This window comes from Periplaneta americana, chromosome 14, assembly GCF_040183065.1.
Source record: "Periplaneta americana isolate PAMFEO1 chromosome 14, P.americana_PAMFEO1_priV1, whole genome shotgun sequence".
NCBI lineage: Eukaryota > Metazoa > Arthropoda > Insecta > Blattodea > Blattidae > Periplaneta > Periplaneta americana.
Genome location: NC_091130.1, coordinates 49,827,889 through 49,852,558, shown reverse-complemented (window position 1 = coordinate 49,852,558; position 24,670 = coordinate 49,827,889). Strand labels below are relative to the sequence as shown.

Sequence of the window (24,670 nt, the reverse complement as noted above, 5' to 3'; positions counted from 1 at the left end):
TTGTGAAGCTGAATTTTCATTCATGAAATTAACAAAGTCACATATTCCTATCAGAATGTCGGATAAACACTTCTATAATTATCTTCGGTTAATGACGGCTAAGAAAACTGAAGCATTCATTCATGAACTTATTGTGAAGAGAACGCGTTGTCAGCTTTCTACGAAAACAATTTGTAATTAGTAGAGATGGAAGGGATTAATGAAATCAGGGAATATATTTAAGTGAACATGATACATTTTCCTCGCAACATTATTTATCTACATCTAGTGAGGAGCTTAGTTTTAAAACGACCCTTGTCCATTTCCATAACTTTGTGAGAGAACACGAAAAAAATGTATATGTCTAAAGTTTCTTACCAGCTAGGCAAGAGACATTATGAAACCAAAGAGGTTGGATGCATTTAGAATAAAATGGGAGCATGAGACTCTTTGATTCCAAAGCTGGACAAGAGTCAGTTTGATTCAAATAGTCACTTTTAACGGAATATTTTAGTGGTTTTGAGGCGTTATGAAGCGAAATCATGACAATTGCATGTAGAGTTGGAGTATAATTGAAGAATGTATACACACAGAAAGCTCATTTTCGTTATCAGGTGGACAAGATACGTTTTGAAAATTAACTCGTCAAGTGCTCGAAATTGCGTCTATCAATTGAATGCAAGCGTTAAAACATGTAATTTATTCAACTTGCCTGTTATTCCTAATTCTACTCTTAGAGAATTGTTCGTTTTTAGTAGAAAAGACTCTTCATTATAATTTAAATTGTTAACTGCCTCCCGTTGGAGATAGCCCAGAAGGACTCAGTATACTCTCCTACATGAATTTTACAATATTAAATGTTTACATAAATTTTGTTGACAGGAAATTAAAATAAACATATGAATTATAAAGTGAAGAAAAGAAATTAAACAGAGTGAATATGATTCAAAATTTGGCAAGAGATTTTCAAAACTGAAGTTATGATGTTAGTAGTAAGTGTCTGTGGTAGTTCAAAAGTCTTTCTGAAGCTCTCAAAGAACTTGGGAATCAAATCCCGAGCTCCAATAAAAAGACCAATCACCTCAATGTTTTCAAGCTGGTATTTTCCTTTGAAGTAATCAACTGTTGGCAGATAAATGTTGATCTTTTCTTGATTGACATCCTCCGGCTGGCTACTCCCCGTTTCAATCCTTATGGTAGGATCAATTATATATCCTTTCTTGGTAATCTGGGAATACGCTATAATGTCAATACGTTTAGAGGAGCCATTAATAGCAAGGCAAAAAAGTTCTTTTTCTACTCTCTAAAACTTTTTTTTTTCAAAGCAGCTGCAATTAAGGATCGAACATGATGGTGTCTGGCATTTCGGAGGAGTAAACCTCTGTTACACTGACCTTGGACGTGAGCAAGGGTTTCAGTCTGCGGGCATCCATGTCCAAAGAGCGACCAGGTACTCCTCTAACTGCTGCTAAATTGGCATTCATTTTAAGGAAGGAACGGCCCCGAGGTTCACTCAACCTCCTATAAAATTGAGTACCGGGTCATTCCCGGGGGTAAAAGGCGGTCAGAGCGTGGTGCCGACCACATCACCTCATTCTAGTGCCAAGATCATGGAAAGCATGGGGCTCTACCTCCATGCCCCCCAAGTGCCTTCATGGCATATTACGGGGATACCTTTACCTTTTTTTTACCTTTTACCCATTCAGATGTAGATAGTCCAGACTTATTAAAAATACAGGCATTGGCTTTAGGTACTTGGCTGTACAATTCTACACCTCTGCCTCTTCCAGGCATTACTTTCCATGCTTCTACAGAAAAAAAATCGAATGGAGTTAAACCTGGGGAACGCGTTCGCCAGTCGGCAGGAATTTCTGTCTTAATCTAACTTCCAGAAAAACGCTGATCCTGATATTGACAAGCTTCAACTGAAAAATAATAATAGGCAGGATCATACTGCAACTTTCTTAAAAAAACTTGGGAATACGTTTCCGAAAAATTGTTCAAACAGAGTGTTAGAAAATGTGAGCCTATTAAATGCTCGTCCATTATGCCATCCACACTTATTTATTGAGTTTTCTTCAGCCCACATTAATATTGATTCTAGAAGAAATATTACAGAGTTGCACATCTACCAACTGCTCAAAATATAACTACGCCAATGACAACAGAAGAAGCTAAATTCTGTAGGGTATTTAATATTTATATAATGATTAATGAAACGAGACATGTCATTTTAGATATTTTCCATATGGTTTAATGTACTTACCCTTCGAGGTCAGCTTCAGATGCTTGTCGGCAGAAAACACCCTTGTTGAGAGTACATTTTCCGGTGACGGGGTCTGGAGGTGCCAAATTTATGTATGGAGGCTCTTCCAGGAAAGTGATTTTAAGATGGAACTTTTCTGGCACTCCCTGGGGAGGAGTATGGCTGTTCCCTGGCCATACTATATCTTTTATGTCGAGACCATCTTTTTCCCAAGACTTCCACGCTCCGATCTGAGGAAGAAATGGAACACATTATTTATTAATTTAAGATAAATTTTCACGCACACAGTTATTCACCAATGGATTTTGAGAACCCGTTGAATTTCAACCAATTGGAGTATAGGACAACACTTAATTATCACATAAAAATGATCGCAGTTTTTTTTTTCGGTGGTATCGGTCATAAACGACCTTCGCCATTACTTGCCTACTCATGTATTACGTTTGGTTTATTTGGCTATAGTTGAATCTGTTATCCAATATGGTATAACTGGATGGGGAGGCATTACAAAAACTGCTCTTTTTCCTCTAATTATGTTGCAAAAACGTATAATCAAAATTTGTTTGAAAAGGCGACTGGATTATCCAACAAATTTGGTCCATTCCGAATTGAATGTTTTTAGAATTGACCAAATTTATAAATATTCTTTAATGAAATTCTATCATAAAAATAGAATGAAATTTGTAGCTCAGCCACATGCTCATAATACAAGACGAAATGAAATTCTTAAATTAGTTGAACCTAAATGTTTCACATCTGCTGCTTCACTACACAGTACAAATTATGGTCCATGTCTATATAATTCGATAATAAAATTTCATCCAGAATTGACTACTTTAAGCAATGAAATTTTCAGATCCAGAATTTAAAAAAAATATATGACAGACCTTCCTGTATTCATATTATGTACCATGAATTGTAAAACAAGTTTATTTCTATCCTAAGTGTATTTTTTCTATTTTATCTTGGTTGCTATGTCAACATGAGCTGCACTAATTATACTACTAATAATAATTTAATATTAATCAATCAATCTCAACATCGTCTCTTTTTTTACTCAGTTATTACTAGTATTATTATTTACTAATTTTATTATCATCTTTATGTGAGCTTTTTTCTTAAGTATTTTATCTACAAAGTATGTATATCTATGTAACAGAACTGTCCCCTTACACGAGCTTTGCTCTTTCGGGGTATTTTAATGTAACGTTTTTATATTTATGTTATTATTAAATAAAATCTAAAAATCTAAAAAAAAATATATATCTATCATAACAAGCATCAAAACAAGTATGGCCGGCCGAATAAGGTTTGATGAATAATCGGTAGAAGATATAGATAATTAGAAGTGTAATGTCTTGTAAGTTAAAGTTATATATATGAATGGTTTAAATAAGTAGCTCTCTTTTATCTGCGAAGTGTGTGAAGATTTGCCTTGATTTCACACCTCTAAGAATGTAACATTTTATTTATGTCTGTGCTCTGTCACAATTATTAGTTTGCGAAGAATGTTACTACAAAGAGTTTAATAAAATTTTTTAAGATTAATTTGAGTAAAATTGTGGATATTTGTATATGTATAGGTCAGTATCTGCACATATTAATTGTTCTAGAATTGAATAATTTCAAAGAAAAATTGTTCATGGCCGGGTATCGATCCCGGGACCCTTCGCTTAGCGCACGAATGCTCTACCGACTGAGCTACCCCAGGAAGTATACACGATACCGTCACAATTTTTCCTTTATATCCACACAACTCAAATGGGCTGACAAGACACCAGAACCCAATTTCGAGTGCACACAAATACTGTGTGACTTTAATAATAATTGTAGCTTTCTGTTAATGTACCTCCAATAACGAATTTATTATGCAAATCTGGCTTTCAGGTAGTAGCTCCCTGTAAAGCAGGTTTGAATAATTTGAAGGAAAGCTAAGTGAAGGGTCCCGGGATCTATACCCGGCCTCGGAACAATTTTTCCTTGAAATTATTCAAACCTGCTTTACAGGGAGCTACTACCCGAAAGCTAGATTTGTTCTAAAAATAATTTTGTATGCATTGTTACCATATTTTAATTATGCTAGGTACAATATATGAATAAATATGTTTTTACTACGTATCAAACTACAGTCCCCGTGGCAAAGTAGGGTTTCTATTTGTCTGGTGATTTAATAATAATAATAATAATAATAATAATAATAATAATAATAATAATAATAATAATAATAATATATTAATCACAAATATTCACTTATTTTATTGCAAAGAGGCCAAGATTTTTATTTTCTCAAATATTTCGGAAGGTTAGGTAGGCCTACGTATCGCTTTAACAGAAAAATAACGGAATGCACTCATGCAATGAGATAAATTTTTAGCGTGGGAATTATCTATCCGAATAGGATATATCATTCGTGGTGATAATTTTCTGTGATAATTTCATTTGGATTTAAACTCGCGTTTCTTGTGATGAGGTAGACATAATTATTTCTCGAAATTATTATCATGACAAGAAATTTTCGTTAAGCTCAGTTAAATTATCAGAAAACTATCAGCACCTGTGATATTACTGTTGAAACCCTGAAAACACATATAAAATAAAGTTCAGCTTTTACATTTTGCAGAAACAACTGTCGAGTCCTCGACTGCCGGCAAGAGACTGGATGTTTGTACATTGTCTGGAGTGTCCAGAATACTGTATGCACTTCAATGTTACGATATGGTATTGGAAATCTCGAATTATGAAAAAAAAATATGGTTCGCTTGAAAATAACTACGCAGTATTTGGTTTTGAACATATTCAGTGCTGGAAAATAAATTCAAGTTGTGATGGATCTCGTAGAAAATGCTGTTTCATAATTCTTAGAATCATCGACCTTATCTCGACAAGTACTACCTCGCTATCACCAATTTCATCGATGCTAAATAACCTAGTAGTTGATAAGCTTCGTTAAATAATCAACTAAAATATTACTGTAACAATCTGCAATCAGTAAATAAAGTGATTTAGTCACTTGATTCAAGTGATGCTGTAATGATAAAAATGTCGCAAGAATTATTTGAAGATAATAGCCATTGAATAGAATATACATTATGTTTGTCAGCTGCTGTTGAAGTCTTTGAAAAATCTGATGCAAAACTGGCTAGTCAAATAACATTGATTAGAAATATTCCATGAACTATTTGGACATACAGCCATTGACTAAAATGTAAATAAAATTATGTTTGGTCGATTTTTTTTGTCAGCTGTTGTTGAAGCATTTGAAACATCTGATGCAAAACTCGCTAGTCAAATAACATTGATTGGACATATTCCAAGAACTATTTGAACACATATCCATTGACTAAAATGTAAATTATGTTTGGTCGAATTTTTTTTGTCAGCTGGTGTTGAAGCATTTGAAACATCTGATGCGAAACTCGCTAATCAAATGACATTGATTGGAAATATTCCAAGAGCTATTTAAAAATATAGCCACTGAATAAAATGAAAATTATGTTTGTCGAATTTTGTTTCTTTTTCATCAGCTGCTGTTGAAGTCTTTGAAACATCTGATGCAAAACTCACTAGTCAAATAACATTGATTAGAAATATTCCAATAGGTATTTAAAAACATAGCCAAACATCTTATGCAAAACTCACTAGTCAAATAACATTGATTAGAAATATTCCAAGAGGTATTTAAAAACATAGCCAAACATCTGATGCAAAACTCACTAGTCAAATAACATTGATTAGAAATATTCCAAGAGGTATTTAAAAACATAGCCAAACATCTTATGCAAAACTCACTAGTCAAATAACATTGATTAGAAATATTCCAAGAGGTATTTAAAAACATAGCCAAACATCTTATGCAAAACTCACTAGTCAAATAACATTGATTAGAAATATTCCAATAGGTATTTAAAAACATAGCCAAACATCTGATGCAAAACTCACTAGTCAAATAACATTGATTAGAAATATTCCAAGAGGTATTTAAAAATATAGACACTGAATAAAATGTAAATTATGTTTGTCGAATTTTGTTTTTTTTTATCAGCTCTTGTTGAAGTCTTTGAAACATGTGATGCAAAACTCACTAGTCAAAGAACATTGATTAAAATATTACAAGAGCCATTTAAAATATAGCCATTGAATAAAATCTAAATTATGTTTGTCGAATTTTGTTTTTTTTATCAGTTGCTGTTGAAGTCTTTGAAACATCTGTTGCAAAACTCGCTAGTCAAATAACATTGATTAGAAATATCCCAAGAACTATTTTACAGATATAGCCATTGGCTAAAATATAAATTATGTTTGGTGGATGAGTTTTTGTAAGTTGCTGTTGAAGCTTTCGATACATCTGGTGCAGAACCCGCTAGTGGAATAACATAGACTAGAAATATCCCAAGAACTATTAAAAGATATAGCCTTTGAATAAAATGTATACAGTATTATGTTTAGTCGAATTTTGAATTTTTTGTCAGATGCTGTTGAAACCTTTGAAACATCTGGTGCAGAACCAGCTAGTCAAATAACATTGATTAGAAATATCCCAGGAATTGTTTAAAGATACAACCATTGACTAAAATATAAATTATGTTGCGAATTTTGGGTTTTTGTCAGCTGTTATTGGAGACTTGAAAACGTCTGATGCGGAACTCGCTAGACAAATAACATTGATTAGAAACCCGAAAAACTATTTAAAGTTACAGACACTGAATAAAATGTAAATTACTCGTATGTTGGGTCGCATTTTGGGGTTTTGTCACATTCTGTTGAAGCCTTTGAAATATCTGGTGCAAGACTCGCTAGTCAAATAACATTGATTAGAAATATTCCAAGAACTAATTAAAGGTATAGCCATTGACTGAAATATAAATTATGTTTAGTCGAATTTTGTGTTTTGTCAACTGCTGTTGAATACTTGTAAACGTCTGGTGCAGAACTCGCCACTCAAATAACATTGATTTGAAATACTGTTCGTAATCTGAATCGTGTGTGCTCTAGCTGAAATTAAGAAGCGCCTATGTACAATGACGAAAAATATCGCATCATTACATAAATAAATAATAGGTAAATTAACATTTAATTTTGATTGTTATAGAAATATAACTTTACTAATAGCTAAGCAATACAAATTAAAAGTGCCCAATAATCTGAGTTATTTCTCTCGAATCAACTCTACAGCTATCGGCCTGGTTGGCGCAGTTGGTATAGCGCTGGCCTTCTATGCCCGAGGTTGCGTTCGATCCTGGGCCAGCTCGATGGTATTTAAGTGTGCTTAAATGCGACAGGCTCATGTCAGTAGAGTTACTGACATGTAAAAGCACTCCTGCGAGACAAAATTCCGACACACCGGCGACGCTGATATAACGTCGGCAGTTGCGAGCGTCGTTAAATAAAACATAACATTATAAGTACTTATAAGTTGGGTTTACTTTTGCTATTGTAAGCGTTATTATAGCATAATTTTATTTATGCTCGACCATGCCGAAATGTAGTAATTATACACCTGGTAGCAGCCCTTTAATGGACCTCATCAAAGTACACCTATTCATTAAAGTTCAGGTCATCCACCAATCAGAATGCACCATTGTAGCAATATGAAAGCGCAAGTATCAATTATTCTCGGATATGCAATCGAAAGACAACTAGCGAAACGTCACGGAGACTGGAAATCCAATATTGTCGCATAAGGTTATGTTCTTTTACTATAATAATTAGCGTTCATTGTAAATAATATTCAAATAAATTCAATTTGTCATCTCGTTTTTCAATGTATAAACCAATTTCAAGGTTATATCAAGGTTAATGTTTATGTTTACTCTCTAGATTATATCAAGGTCAATGACATTCGTTTCTCGGAAAAAAATCAATACTTTCGCGTCTGCGCACATCTCACAATTTACTGCACAAGTCAGTTCCGCTCCTCAGTCAGATAAGAATAAAATGAATACTTCTGAATAATTTCAAGTTAGAAATATGGTCGAGCATAAAAAGTGGTATGAAACTTGACTATAATGGTAATTAAGACGCTCGTATGGAAATTATGAAACTCGCTTGCGCTCGTTTCATAAACATACTCGCGTCTTAATTACTACCATTATAGGCTCGTTGCATAATGTACTACTATAGTCCTAGGTTTACTTTTATTTATAGTCCTAGGTTTATTTCATATATTTAATTTTAGTTAGAATTAGGTTTACGTTTATTTCTTTTTTTATTCCTACTATTATTGTAAATATTATTAATATTTATTGTAATGTTATTATTGTATATTATATGTCACTGCCACCGGGTGTATACCCAATTGTAGTGTTTAATAAATACATACACACAGATACAGACGCAGACGTAGACACAGACACTATAGCTGCCAGCATCAGATTGTCAATCGTTGTTCAATTCCATCCCCCGTTATGCAACTATAGGTACTGTGTCGCATAGTGGGAGGCTAGCAATACTTTTCTCTATCTCTAAAGATTACGGACACGTAGACACATGGACAAGAATCTGTTGAGACTAACCTTTCATGAGGGACTCTTGCATAGTCAATGGGTAACTAGCGGGATTTCTCCTAAGATACATTTCGTGGTTTGGGGATAGCTAGTGACACTTTTCCTGCGAGTGACTCCTGCGTGGTTTAAACTAGCAGGACGACTTTTTCTCCTAGTGTGTATTGGAATTCTGCTTAGGTTTTCTTCCTAGCGTTTACCCAACTGTAAGGAGAATGTTTGTTAATCCCTTGATGAATCCTCGGAATCTTATGGCGAAATAGTTAATTTGCCGTCAATTCCTTCGACACGACAGCCATATGATTGATACAGATTTGTTCAGTAACAAATTAAAATTTGTAAAATAAAAATAAGCTTTCAACGGTAAAGAAAGAAAGGGGTGTAATACAGTTTGCCTGTTTCTGGTATGTGTAGTGTATTAAAAGTATAAGTGAATCATACTATTTGAGGTCATGTAATGTTGATATTTTCAGAGAAAGGAAATGTATATCCTTGAGACCAGGTATGAGGGAGTAAGACTATTTCTAAATAGTGTGCTGTTCTCTATGGTGTTCCTTCAAAGCAATTCATTTATGCAGTAAAGCATCCATTTAATTACAAAACAGGTATGGCCTGCAGATTGAGTTTCATTTCCTTTGATGTTTCAAATGGCAACATTTTATTGGATAATTCTCAGAATACACAGAGTGTGTTTCTCTTTCATCCTATTTCAAAATACACTATATTTCACATGAAACAATTACAGATTGAAACTTCGGGATATTTTTCGTTTTACATTTAATTATAAATGCATAGTGTGCATTATAATTGGCATAAATTAAATGTAGTCTCTATTTCGAAGTTCTGGGAATTTGCTTTGCATTATTTCCCTTTAGCTAGCCGAGATGAAATTATTTAATGACGCAGATCTCATTTTGTCTTCTCTGTCACCTCTCGATTCTAAAACCTTCAATTTATTGCATATACTATAAATATGTATACTGAAGAAAGCGACTGTGGAAAAGATTTCACCAGCTTACTAACTACGAGAAATTTTTGTTCTTAAAACCCAATATATACACAGGATGTTTCAAAAGTTCCAAAATTTGGGGATGATAAGTAAAAACGAAGAGAAGCAAAGAAGTTCCAATAAACATGGGTCCGCAAATTAACCGTTTACGAGATAACGCCATTTTGTGCTGGTTAGGGCCCACTGAATACAAAAGCAGTGACAGTTTTATTTAATTTATCAAACACGAGACAGTAAAATTCATATTTGACTTCAACACCACAGCAATGTGATTGAACATGCACAAAAGAAACTCTTGTTTGCACAACAGTAAAGTTTGTGGATAAACAAGGTACAGTCCTGTACGAACATAGTAACTGAAGAATTTTACAGAAGGTGTTCAAAATGCTGACCATGCACTTGAATGGATAGTATGTCTAGTCATCTTTACAAAGAATCGCGAATGCGCTCGAGGAATCCTGGGTAATTCTTCATTTGCTGGAAGATATTTACAATCCGAAGCTACAACAGTTCTAGAGGTGTAACGTTTATTCTCCTTTAGCCACCACACACCCGTCAACAATGCGACTTTTATTCTTAATAATTCGCTCTACAACAATGGGTATTCCACTCAACACAGCAATACAATAGTCGTTATTGCACTCCACACAGCGACAATGATAATACATGTGTATTATTGAGAAGAACAACAATGTACTCCTAATTTTAACTAATGTTCACAAAGGACTATGTGCAGAACAAAACTGTCAGTTCTCAGTTCACAGTTCGTTCGCCTTGGCTAGTTCTTCTAGCTCACTCACTCAAGTTCACTGCACGTCAAACCCAAGCCTTCCAGATAGGGTTCCCTGCACGTCGAACTCAAGCCTTCCAGATGCTGTTCCCTGCACGACGAACCCAAGCCTTCCAGATGCTCTCGAAAGCTGGCATCCTTGCTCGCTCGAAGACTTACTTGTAGACTTACTGAAGATTAACTGACTGACTTTTGTCGCGACTGACTCGTTGGCAACTCACGGTGTTATTTATTTACCACGAACATCTAGTATGTTCTGCGTCGCGAAGGTTCTGGACCTCCACAACAATCCGTCTCCAGATGCTTCCTTACTTCCGCTCAGTCACAGTCGCCTTTTCTTCTCCATTGCTCCGTACTGTGTTTCCGTTTCCCCGCGCCTTCCTTCTCGCCAAATGCGCGCGCAACTCCCTGGCGCAACCAGAACATTCCAGACGGATGCAACAATATCTACACTCCGAAGCTACAGTTCCAGAGGTGTGGTGATGTCTGTAGCTTTTTGCATAATCCATACACAAAAAGGATTTAAATCCGTGATCTAGGTACAGGTCCTCCTCTACCTACCCATCGTTCACCATATCGTCTGTTTAGATATCGTCTCAGACTTGGAAGGAAATGGGATGGAGAGAGTGCAGCATACGTACGAAGCATGAATGTTGCCGCTTTGCCGTATCCAGGCCCTGGGTTCACTGTCGGCCCCAACCAGCAAAAAATGGCATTATCTTGTAAACGATAAACCGGAAGTTTTTTGCTTCTCTTCATTTTTACTTCTCATTCCTAAATGTTTGACCATTACTTTCGAATCTATGTATGTATGTATGTATGTATGTATGTATGTATGTATGTATGTATAGTATTGTATTAAAAATTTTTGTTGTACCATTGGTACAGTAGAACTAAAATTTTATCTGAGTGTTCTATTATAATTTTTTTCTTGCAGTTCCCGTGTACTATGTATTTTACTGCTTACACACTTATGAGGTATTTGTTCATATATTTAATCTTGCTGTTTATCAATTTCATTAACGGCAAAGTAAAGAAGTTAAATAATGGTATCAATACGCCAGTTATTTTAAACTTATCAAGTGCGACACTCATAAAACTTGTAGCCTAACTGATGCATTATTCGAACTGTATTGTTTTATTTTGAAGTGCTCTTTTCTAGACTCTATACCAGATGTCAGATATAAACAACGGAACGAAATGCAAGAGAGCGCGGTTCACACGATACTAAATGTCTGTATGAATTAAGTGACCGACTACGTTATATAACGAAAAGTGAAAATTAAAGTAATGTGTCTTTGAACATACCTTCTTGCATCAGTCACTAGTTGTGCTGCTGTCGTCTGCTCATACACCGCACAGATGCTAGACGCAGTAGCACTGTAGTAGTGGACGCGTCTCTGAATACCGTCTCGTAACCAGGATATGCACGCCCTTGTGTCTACAACGCTCTCAGCTAAGTAATGACTCGCCAACCAATGGGAGCGCAGCGATAAGATGAAATGCATCGATACCCTTGTTATGGTCTTGAAAATAAGGTTATGTGTGGGAAGCAGAAGAGAAAGAAGAGGAGATGAAATGAAAATGAGTAATGTTGGAGAGAAAGAATTAGGAGATGGAAAAACATAAGATCTGGAAATATCTATTCAAAAATTAAAAGTTATGGTATTTGAAGACAAATTTCCGATAACATCTGAAATAACTTTGGATAATGAAATAGTAGAACATATGAGTAGTTTTAAATACTTGGGATGTTGGATCTCATATGAACAAGAAAGAGACGTAGAACATAAACTGAATCAATTTCGATATATGTGCGGTACTATACAAAGAACGTTAAGAAATAAAGTTAGGAAAGACACTATAATTAGATTTTACAAAGTACTGGCGGTCCCTCTATTGCGTCCTCAATAGATCAATTAGATGAAAGATTGAAACATCCGAAATGAAATTTCTCAGGCATATTTCAGGGTATACATTACAAGACCATATTTATAACGCTCAAATACAAGAAGAACTAAACATTTACAAATTAGAAAAAATTAACAAATTGAAATGGCAGTGGTTTCAACACATACGAGTAGATAGAATGGACAACAGCAGAATAACAAAACAAGCATTCCTATATAAACCAGATGGCCGACGTTCGATCGATCGACCTAAGATGAGATCGGAAGATGTCTTTGCGTCGGAACAGGCTTTATAGCCTAGCCTTGCAGACGAAAAAGAAGAAGAAAAAAACATAAGCAAAGTAGATTATGGGGAAGATGTAGTTGAATAAGAAAATGGAACAAAAATGAATAGAAGAGTAGAAAAATGGAGAATAAAACATAGAAAAAAAGGTGAGGAAGGATTAAAAGAAAATATGTTTAAGAGAAAAGTATAGTAAAAATGAGATACAAGAGATAGGGAAAAATGAGATGAAGTGGAAGATGTAGAAGAATGAAGAGGTGGAAGTAAAGGGGAATAGAAGAAGTGGAAGGAAATAAGATGCATAGAAAGAAATAGGTGTATTGATGTATGAGGGAAAAGAAGATGAGGTGAAAGGTAAGATGTGTAACCAAAGGAGTATAAGAAGTCTGTACAAGGACATGAGTTGTAGAGAAAGAGGAGAAAGGAAACACTGGAGGGAGAAGAAAATGAGATAAAGAGAACGATGTAAAAGAGAAGGCGTGGAAGAAATATGGAGATGAAAAGTGGAAAGAAATAAAGAGATGGAAAAAAAGCGAATGAAAGATGCGGAAGATAATGTGTGAAAAGAAAGAGGTGTGAGATATTAGAAGAAATAAAGTGTAGAAGAAAACCAATCGATAGAAGGTGTAGAATAAATATAGAGATGAAGAATGGATGGAAAAAAAGGCGAATAGAAGTGGAAGATAATATGAAGGAAAGAGGTGTGATATATGAGAAGAAGTAAAATGTTGAAAATTAGGCGAAAAGAAGGTGTAGAAGAAATACATTATAGAGATGAAGAATGAAAAGAAATAAGGGGATCAAAAAGTGCGAATGGAAGGGGTGAAAGATAATACGAAGAAATGTGATATGAGAAGAAATTAGGTGTAAGAGAGAATTAGACGAATAGAAGGTGCAGAAAAAATACAGAGAGAAATAGTGGAAAGAAATACAAGAAATTAGATAAAGAGGAGAAAGGAGAAGATAATAAGATATGGAACAAACGAAACAAATTAAGACGAAGAGATAGCAAAGAGAAGTGTTAGGAAAGCAGGATGAGAAAATTAAAATAAACAGAAGAAATACCTATCCTGTAAACGAAGAACTTGAGAAATAATGCTTTAGGTTAATGGATAAGAGAAGTCTTTACTAAGCGAACATGAAAGAAGGGTCATAGAGATGAAGTCGGTAATGAGAAATTGCGAGGAAAAAGGCATTTTCTCCTTCACAGAAGCTTGAGATCGATGCTTCTGTTTCCACAGGTGCTATGAAGACAACCTCGGAGTTCTATCTCTTTACAACTGTAAGCTCCTCTCATTATAGAAGTAATTTGGCCTGCTGCAAGGATCATCTGGTGTCGAATTGGCTGCATCCCACCATATCCTTTCTAAAGGTTCTGCTTTGTACAGTTTACACCAGTTTAATCAATCGACACCTCACGGACTACTAACTGAAGTCTTTACCAGCAATTTTGTGGGATTTCCATCTTCAATCTTTCCCTATATATATTTCCATTCGAACTGTATTATTATTTTTCATAACTTAGTTGTTAAAGTACATTTTATGTCCCAAACACAGAAACAATTATAAATCTATCTCTCTCTCCCTCCCCCCCCCCTCTCTCTCTGTGCGGTTGTGTGTGTGTGTATGTGTAGTCACTAGAGATGAATAGCGATCGAGAAAGCAAGACTAACAACGCCCGCAAAGCCGAAAACCCGCACGACAATGTTCTATACGTTGCGTCGTTGACGTAAAGACTGCTTGTGTTTCGACACGTCGAGATTGATCACTCCCAAAGTCCCGAACGTCAAGCAGCCTTAAATCGCCACAGTTGTTTATACCTGACTGGATTTTAATCTACTTTGGCAACTGTTATATGTGTATAAACAATTAAGTAGCCTATTTTTGAAACATCATCTCTACCTTTCAGTGTATAATAATCCGTTCCCCAATCTTTATTTAATTACTAGGCCTTATTAAAAGGCTAGGAAATTTCTTTTCATATGTTTGATATCAAGTGTGAAATCTCAAGTAAAAAGATATTAACGTTATGTTTTATGTTTGTTAGAAATGCAAATTTATTTGAAAATTGTTTTTTTTTCTATTTATATAACCATAGGTAATATCATATAATAGAACCAGAAGATTTCGATAACTAAAATATTGTTCTGTTTTGTATGTTTGTCTCATTTAAACATTTATAATAATGCTATTTATTTCAATGATGTATGTTATTCAAAGTTACGTAATCTTTCCACGCCGACTAAATACTATTTTGAGAATGATGAGCGAGACTAGATGCGCATGAGAATGACGAGACGAGACTCAAATGCAACGAACACAGCGAGTTTGAAATAGGTTACTTGATTGTGTGTGTGTTATGTATGTGTGTGTATGTATATATAGTTGCCAAGGTAGATAAAAGTTCAGTCAGGTATAAACAACTGTGGCGATTCAAGGATGTTTGACGTTCGGGACTTCGGGAGTGATCAATCTCGGCGTCTCGGAACACTCACAAGCAGTCTTTACGTCAACGACGCGACGTAATACAACATTGTCGTGCGGGGTTTCGGCTTTGCAGGCGCTGTTAGTCTTGCTTTCTCGATCGTTGTTCAACTCTAATTTCACATACGATGTCTATCTCGACATGTCTTGAATTATCATTTAAAGGGTGGGAAATGTTTGTGGAAACCGTGAAAATGGTGGTAAGAGATGTAATAAACTACCGGGTGTAATATGTGTAAGAAAGATGGTGGTGGTGGTAAAGCATCTATCTTTTTTATCCTCGACTGAAGATTAAATATTTTCATATTGCAGTACTGTTCATTAATGTTGGTTAAGGCGTATGAATGAGAAAGATATCGAGAATTTCGGTGATGGTGGTGGTGATGGTCGTCGTCGTCGTGTCATCATCATCATCATCATCATCACCTCATATATTAGATAGTAACTACTGTATGAGACATACTTACTGGCTCCCAAACGCGGCTGTTGGAAGCAGACCCGTGCCCCGGTCTGAGATTCACAATAACGAGTTCTGCTGCCCGCAGTCGTCCGTCTTGGTTAAATTCTGTTGACGGCTGTCGGTCGCCATCAATGGTAACGTTCTTCAAATACCTGAAAGTTATAATAAAGAAATTCTAAGTAAATGTCTCGGATTTTCATCAGTTCTTATAATAACTTTATTGCACAATTCACGGCGACTACTTTTCTAATAACCTAATGAGTGGCCCTATATAAAATAAGGGAACAGCCTAAAACTGCAGATATTGCAGCACAACAAATTAAAATATCACGTTACGAGAATGCAGTCTTATTCACTGTACTTGTAAGAACACACAGTAATGACACCCGTTTATGTTTCCAGATGAATGGTCGATTCATGACGACAGAAGGCACTCTAAGAATATTTTGCTTTTCGAAACAGAAATTTGAAGTCACTGTTTCTATCAACCCTGGGAACAACGGGGAAGTGAAACGGATCTCAGAAACTTCCGCCCACGTCCTTTTCGATTACACTGTTTTATAAACAAACGTACAGTAGGCACTGAGCATCAGTGATGGATTTCAGGGGACCAGCGAGAGCCGAAAATTCGTAAAATTATACAGGGTGGGCAAAATAAAAGTAGCCCGGAAGGTAACATTAACGAAATAGAATTTTAGAAAGTTAATTAATATCTATTTTATTGTATTAGGATACATTATCTCTTCTAATCTTTATGTACTTTCTCCTGTTTTTTTATTGCTCTCCTACCATTTGTTTCTTTGCTTGCCAACATTTCAAACTGCAAATTCTTTACGGTACTATAAAACATGCCTTGCGATCGTCATTTGTTTACAGCATAGAGAGTCAACTGAAAATGGCAGCTCCGTTCAAAATTTTGGTGAAGCTAACATTAGTGAAATAGAATTTCAGTAAGTCAATTATTAATATTTTATTGTATTAGAGTAGTTTATTTCTTCTAATCTTTACACACTTTCTTCTGTTTTTATATCCTCCCTACCATTTGTTTCTTTTTTGCCAACATTTCAAACTAAAAATTCTTTCTTTCAAACTAAAACATGATTTGCGATCATCATTTGTTTACAGCATAGACAGTCAACTGAAAATGACGGCTTCGTTCAAACGTTTTGGTGAAGCTAACATTATTGAAATAGAATTTCAGTAAGTCAGTTAATATTTTATTGTATTGCAGTACTTTGTTTCTTCTAATCTTTATATAGTTTCTTCTAATTGTGTAATAGTAAATTAAATTCCACTCGAGTTTTGATTTTCTCTAGATAAATCAAAACCTCTAGTAAGATTACTGTTGAATAATAGTAATATGCGTTACAAGAGCGGTATGTTGAAGTGTTCATGTTCGAGGAAAAGTGTGAAAAAGCGAAACGTAGTTGAGCTTTTTTAATTTCCGAGAATTGAAAGAAAACATACTGCTCGTGTATCATACATTTTTTGTGCGAAGATCGTTTATTACATACCTGAAAGAGGAATTTCTAATTAGTTGCAATGAAATCTCCATCTTGGTTTCTGTTCAATGACGGCAAATTTGCAAAACAAAAATATCTATCTTCAACATTGTTGCTTTAAAATGTTTTCTGTGTTTACTATACTCTAGCAGGCCGTGATATACGTCTGTCTTTTTTTCCCCCCAGTCTGTGATGAGCCTGGAATCTTGTTGATTTTTTCACGGCTTCCTTAATGTTACTTGCATCACGAATGCATTAACTTTAGTGGAGTTGTAGAGTTTACTTAATTTTTGCACATATTTAAAAACAGTAATTAACAGTGCAATTTAGGTGAAATTGCAGTGGTAAGTTTCCAATTTATAATTATTACTATATTGAACGTCTCTAAAAATAATATGTTAAAAGCCTAAAGCAGTAAAATCAATATGTCACTTAAGCGGTAAGAAGAGGGAAATTGTTATGTGTGTTAGGTTGGGAATACTGAATGTGGAATTTTAGACTTTCCGCGGATTGGTTTTGTGCGGAAACCAAGCAAATACGCACGATCTGGCACAAAAAATCTTCACGTTCACATTTTTTGCTCCCAATTCTCGTTCTGATTCGCGTTCGTGGTTTATTGGGGTCAGCCTTTATTCCCCATTTGCGAAAATATGAATACTGATGAACATTTAGGCTAGACGTGTAATATTGTCAGCTGGAGATTATGTAAATCAGTGGGAAACAAGATATTGAAGGCGTGAATATGAACAGTTTTGATATAGCTTCGGGTTCCAGCCAGTATGAGAATGTGTAAGCGCATGATAACAAATGTCATATTATCTGGATTATACGAGTATAACACCAGCCTGGGGACATGGGAATTTGACGGGCAGTTCGCTATCTCTCCTCACAACACTGATTTAACAAAAAGTTCTGTAATAAAAGTGTTTGTTTTGTGAAGTAAATGAAATTGTGATATTATTGTAGCAACGTAAACAAAGTATATGAGCAAAGCGTTACAGAGCTCCGCGTTTAACCATCCTGGTTCTTTGTTCCCGGGCTCAAAATTGGTTTTGTTCTCATTTAATGCATTAGAAAACTAAGCAAAATTATGTTATTTCATCACTTTTGTGTGAACAAAACTGACCTTTATGAGGGTTAATAAAGAACTTCTAGCCTCCAGCACAAAGACTTACAAAAACAGACAGAGAGTAGGGACAGATAAATATATAAAACATTATTGGTTCGTGAAGTGGAAAGCTTGTTACTTCAACGAATTCGGGTTTCGTATTTTATATCGCATAAAATGTTTTCATACTATGGACAAATTTTAGCAAGAAAGAACACATGAATTTTTATGATTAAAATAAATTGGTCTGGATTAAAAGGTAATCTTTATATGAAACAACGAGTCGGAGTTAGGATACGAGAAGAAATATCCGGAGGGAAGTGAAATAGGAGTACGATAAGAATGCCCTTTATCACCTACCCTGTTCAGCATCTACTTGCAAGATTTATGCCTAGTTTCTGAAAAGACAGTTACCTGTAAATACAGAGTTATCTATTATTTAACGTGCTTATATGTTTAAAATGAGTTTCAGAAACAACAGTTATCATCATCTTTACAGTTATCTGTGCTTCAACTGGTAACTGTGCTTCGGCCTGTAGTTACCTGGCTGTTAGTACTGATTCGAACAAATTCCGACATGCGACGCTACTGCATTACTGTTTTGTAAACTATAATAACCGATATTAAATAATAATAAAGATCACAATAAAGTGATTTACTGTATTATTCTGTATAGTTTAAAAAAATTGACGTTTTATTTACGTAACTTACGGTAAATGTTTAATTTCTATGACATATTAGGATAATAATGTGTGTTTGTAAATAAAGTTTTGAACATCTCAAGTTTAATTTTCGTCTACTAAAGATTCTATGTCGTCAGTCGAGGAATATTCTGTTCTTGGGTGTTCTACAAATGCCAATGGTATTTCGGACTCTGAAAAGTCGATTTGAAATCAAGAAAGCATTCATATGGACGAATTTAAAATATTTTGACATGTTTATCGGTATGGCTGCCATAGCCACCACAGCTGAACATGGTTGCAGTTTTGAAGCAGAAGTTACACCTAGCCCTCTCTTCACTAGTATTATTTACCTCGATGATCACGCCAAATACCAACAATTATTGATTTTTTTTAATCATATTACGATTGAGATGGAAGTGTAAAAGTACACTATCGCTTATCACATGGTTCTTCAATTAAAAAGCCTTGCACCTACTAGTACAGAGCTCACTGTGTACCTGTGAGCCAAGTTACTGCTGAAAACTTCTGCAAACAAAAGTAACTATAAATAACTAAAAAATCACTAGCAAAATACTAGTGGAGACATCTGTGGATGACAGTAGATACTGAACTTGAATTTACCTCAACTGTTAGTTACAAGGCTGCTAAATCTACATTTAACTTTCCGGAAACTCATGAAAGTTATCAGTGCAGTTAAATTTATAAGAGCAGTTAAGTAACTGAGAGTTAACTGAGGTGTACCAGAAATCGGGCATTAGCAAAGAACTGTTTTCAGAATATGAGACGGATGATAGTAGGAGGAGGAAGAATAACGGCCTAAGATTTGCTCATGATATGGCGTTGCTAGCAGAAGAGTAGATGGTGCTAAGGGATATGGAGCTCATATATATAGTGTTGGTGATAGAAAGTATCTCTGCTTGACGCTTTGATTAACTATAGGCCTATTCATCCCGCTTAGCTTGTATCCTTTATAGTGTACCTATATTTTTATACAGGAAGTCAAAAAGTTCATATACAACATTTCAGGGGTGACAGAGGAATGTAAAGACAAATATCTTTTTTATGTGACAAAACCCTTTTAGACTTGTCGTTTCGACGCTATGAGTTAATATGTGGTGCGAAGAGATCTGATATCTGAATGCAGTGATGTGAAAAAATTTTGTTCAGAAATGTGGTTCAAACTGCCTTTCATTTCATCGTATGCACAATAGATTTCTGAGCACTATGGAATGTCTGATAGACTACGCTTAAAATGTCAGGAGTTCATCGAATAATAGCTACATCTTCAACAACGCGAGCAACCAATCCTTCTGCCGTATTTATCTGGGTCTAGTGAACCAGACATCTCATATCTACCCACATACAAAAAAAAAACTATAAGGGTTAGGTCGGGAGATCGAGGTGGCCATACTAATGCTAGTAGAATGCAAACTTACTTTTCTTTCAATCCACCCAGTGCGTTTGTAACACGATTCACCTACAACGTGTTGCAGGCAAAACAGTCAAAACATAAGAGACTGGTGAGAGATCTAACGGAAGCTAAGCGACCTACCCTTTTAGGACACCTACTGGCAAAACGGCGCATCTGCGAGTTTTTTGTCACACGAAAAAGATGTTTATTTTTACTTCCTCTATTATCGCTGAAACGTTGTAAACGAACTTTTTTGACACTATATTGTTATATAAACTTAGCCTTTCTTAGATGTTTTGGGTAAGGACCTCATCAAAAGCTTTTTCATATTCTATAAACAATGTATATATTGGAGGGAGATTAAATTCTCTTCTCTTTAGAATGACTTGTTTCACTAAAAAAATAGAGCAGGGTGTTCCTTTTCTGAGTCCACATTGTGTTTCGACTAATTTCATTTCACTGAGTGAATTCAGTAGCTGACTTATTATTTTTGTATAGAGTTTTTAGACTGAGTTCAGTAAGGTGATGCCTCTACAGTTATTGCAGTTCCAACGATCGCATCCCTTAAAATTTAGATTATCACAGTTTGTTTTCATTCTCTGGAACCTTAATAGTTTTCGTCCAGCATATGTTTGATAGGAGTATTTGCTTTATCTGTTTTGGAGCACTCTAAGGAGTTGCGTGTTTTTTCTCCCACTTCCTGATGGCATATTCTTCTGAACTGCTTACAACGTTATTTCAATGTCTTCATATATTGAATGGGGTCGAAATCCTTCACATGGTGCTGAGTATTTTTTCCCCTCCTAAATAAATTTTGATGAAGTAATCCGTTTTCCATAGATTTTTAAAATGTTTAAGCGTTCCGTTTATTAAGTAGGTTTCATAAATACTTGGAACAAGAAGGCAGATATTTTGAGCACATCTTTTCTTAAATTTCGTGAGTAAATGAAGTTAATTGTTTACAACTAACAATACTTCACATTAATAGCTTCAGAACCGAGGAACTATATATAATTGGCTTTCTCCTTAATCGGCGCGTAGGAGCGCATCGGCCTATAGTCAAGTTGACAATCCTTAGCAAAGAAATAATCTACCGACGCAGTAGTTCTTATCAAGTCTTTGAACCTACATACTTTCAAATGTCCGCCGAGTTAGCTCTGCTCTGTAGTAGCGTGTCTGTCTCCAGACTAGCCGGCCCGGGTTCGATTCATGTAAAATTTCTACCTCGGGCCTAGGAGAGATGGCGGTGCACAACTTCTAATCACTAGATTATGCACCAATATCCCAAATCTCTCCGCAATGCGTATGAAGAGAAGGCATATGTCACTGTTGATAGTGATTCGTCCGTCGGATGGGGACGTTAAGCCTGGCGGCCCCCTTGGTGCTATTCGGCAGGAGTAGGCTACGTGCCGGCACAGGGTTTCCCCGTCTCCCTTCCTCATCTTCATCATCATCATCACTCATTCCAGACACTACACTTACACGAACACTTACACATACACTCCCCTAGTACACGACATAACTCTTCACAGATACACATCATGTACAGCGTGACCCGCCGAAGTGGTGTACAACTAGAAAATGGGTCACAGTTCTGCCATCTATCCGCAATATGTGGAACCCGAATCACGTAAGTGAAGTCGGTGGACATTGGATACACACACACACACACACACACACACACACACACACACACACACACACTTTCACATGATCTCACATTTTGTTGTTACATGATATTTAGAAAAAATGACCGTAACATTGCATTATTTTATGTGTTTTTGTGCATGCCTACATGCCTTTTCTCTCGAGGTATACAAACTCCTCTTTTTCTTCCCACTAATGTTATTGTTTAGATTACATCAGCATTTATATAAAATAATTATTTTAAGCAGTAGAAAAATTCACATGTTTCCTTTAAAAGAAACATAATTTAATAACGCTATAGTGCTTATCGTTCTAGTCTCTGGACCCAAGGGTCATATGTTCCAAACAGTAATATGATGTTGGAAATTCATACAGAATAAATATTAGATTGTGATTTCGAAGGGATCAAAAAGAAAATCAACTGTTTTCTTAAAACATTATGGTTAGTAGGCCTACTGTAGGTTTATATCATGTGAACGATGCACATTGTCGAAAGGCGTGGGAAGTATAAATATGGAGTTTTTAGTATTAAACGTAACAAACAACAACAACAACTTTCTCGTTTTTGATTTATGAACATCTCAACAAACAAACAGGGGTGCACACATTCGCATACATTGACGTACGCCCTCGCAAAATATTTTCAACGACAACTTCGAAACGACGCGTCAGAAGACATAGGTTGTTTAACAAAAAGGGTTCCTTATTGTTAGGTCTATCACTCCTCAGAGTTTTTTTCGCAGAGGTTTTGAATCACTCTGTATATTTTCAATATTATGGGCATGGAGCTTATAAAAATCTGCATCCTCAATTATTTTTTTAAATTTATTGACGATGATTGGTATTATATTTTCTTGAATATCCATGTGGTGTTACTCTCGTAACATGATATCGTTTTTGATATTTCGAAGTTAGCTATGCACTACGGTTCTTTTCTTCCACTTTTCTCTGTAGCATTTTCCTTTTTATTACATCTTTTCTCGTTGCATCAATCAAGGAGCTCATAAAATACATCTGTGATGCTACTAGGCTTTTTTTTTATCGCGCAGTCAAACAAGCTTTCTTTAGCTCTCATATTTCAGAGTTGGCTTAGATATTACTTTATGAACACTTTGATTTACTTTGATGCTTATAAGTTTGCCGGAACTCCTTTTTAAGGGGATCAGGATGTTAAATATTGTGCCCAATTAAATTGTTTGTGAAATTAACTTATATTAATTATGTACTTCTTTTTATTTTTTTGGATTCTTCAGGTCTCAGAATAAGTAAAATCATATTATTTTGTCACTTATAAACAATTTTTTTTAGCAGCGCAATGTGTGTAGATGACAAAGAGAGATGCTTCAGTGTATAAATTTATCACTATGGAAAATAAGGGAGTCAAGGGTTAAATATTATTATAGACAAAACTTTAGCTTAATTCATGGCCCCTTTATTGTCCATAATGGTAAACTGATATTACACGGAACAGTTTCTTGTGTTATGTTCAAAATGGAAGCAATTGTTTTTACAAAATAATAGTTTATAAATAACAAAAAAATATGATGTACTTTTTGAGACCCGAATAAACCAAAAATAAAAAAAGAAGTACATGATACAATTAAAAGTAGACGTACTACTTGGCACATACTTTACAGATGAAAAACATATTTTATACAGGATGATTCAAAAGGTAAGGTCAACCGGTGAGGAGGTGATTGAAGGCGACATTTAGAGCAGGAAAATCCTTTGTCAGTTTTATTTATTTGCAACCGTTTCAGAGTTACAACGCGATAGAAGCCCCGAAGCTTATCCACAGACCATGTACACCAGCCGTGGAAGCCTACGCGAACACAAGAGCTAACAGCCCGTTTCGTAGTCTGATGTCTATTGCAGCTGTATTAATTCGCTGGAGCAGATGATCTCTGTCTATAGTCTCCGTAGAGTACACCTTTTTTTAATAAATCCCATATAAAGAAGTCCAGAGGCGTTAAATCAGGAGACCGTGCTGGCCAATCACATTACACAGCGTGTGTTCAATTGTCATTCCATCAATGGTAGAAATCATGCTTTGTAAACAGGCCTTAGAACAAAACAACTAACAGTAAATTAGTATTAATTGTAAGTATCATGAGACGTGAATTAACTGTTTGACCTGCTGTAACTCTGGAACGACTGCAAATAAATAAAATTTACAAAGGACTTTCCTGCTATAAATGTCGCCCTGAATCATCTCCTCAGCGGTTGACCTTACCTTTTGAATCACCCTGTATAAAGTGTAGCCTACAAGTTAATTGTTTATTTTATTATATGCGACTCAGAGCAATACTTTAGTTCCTTAGTTGTCCTCCTTATAGTACGAGTATATTTCGTTTTGATACATTATTATTATTATTATTATTATTATTATTATTATTATTATTATTATTATTATTATTATAAGAGATGAAGTTACAGGAGAATGGAGAAAATTACATGACGTAGAACTGCACACATTACATTCTGCACCTGACATAATTAGGAACATTACATCCAGAAGTTTGAGATAGGCAGGGCATGTATCACATATAGGTGAATCTAGAAATGCATTTAGAGTTTTAGTTGGAAGGCCTGAGAGAAAAAAAAACCTTTGGGAAGGTCGGGACGTAGATGGGAGGAT

General features: G+C 35.3%; 1 protein-coding gene across 1 annotated transcript in view; it reads right to left on the bottom strand.

The window, feature by feature from the left end:
• LOC138712998 (glutamate receptor ionotropic, NMDA 2B-like) overlaps positions 1-24,670 on the bottom strand; it is a 584,228-nt gene that overhangs the window by 187,303 nt on the left and 372,255 nt on the right. Inside the window, exons 7-8 of the mRNA XM_069844679.1 lie at positions 15,689-15,833; positions 2,246-2,475 (exon numbers count right to left, since the gene is read on the bottom strand). Of these exons, the coding sequence (XP_069700780.1) occupies positions 2,246-2,475; positions 15,689-15,833 (375 nt within the window). The remainder of the gene's footprint in view (positions 1-2,245; positions 2,476-15,688; positions 15,834-24,670) is intronic.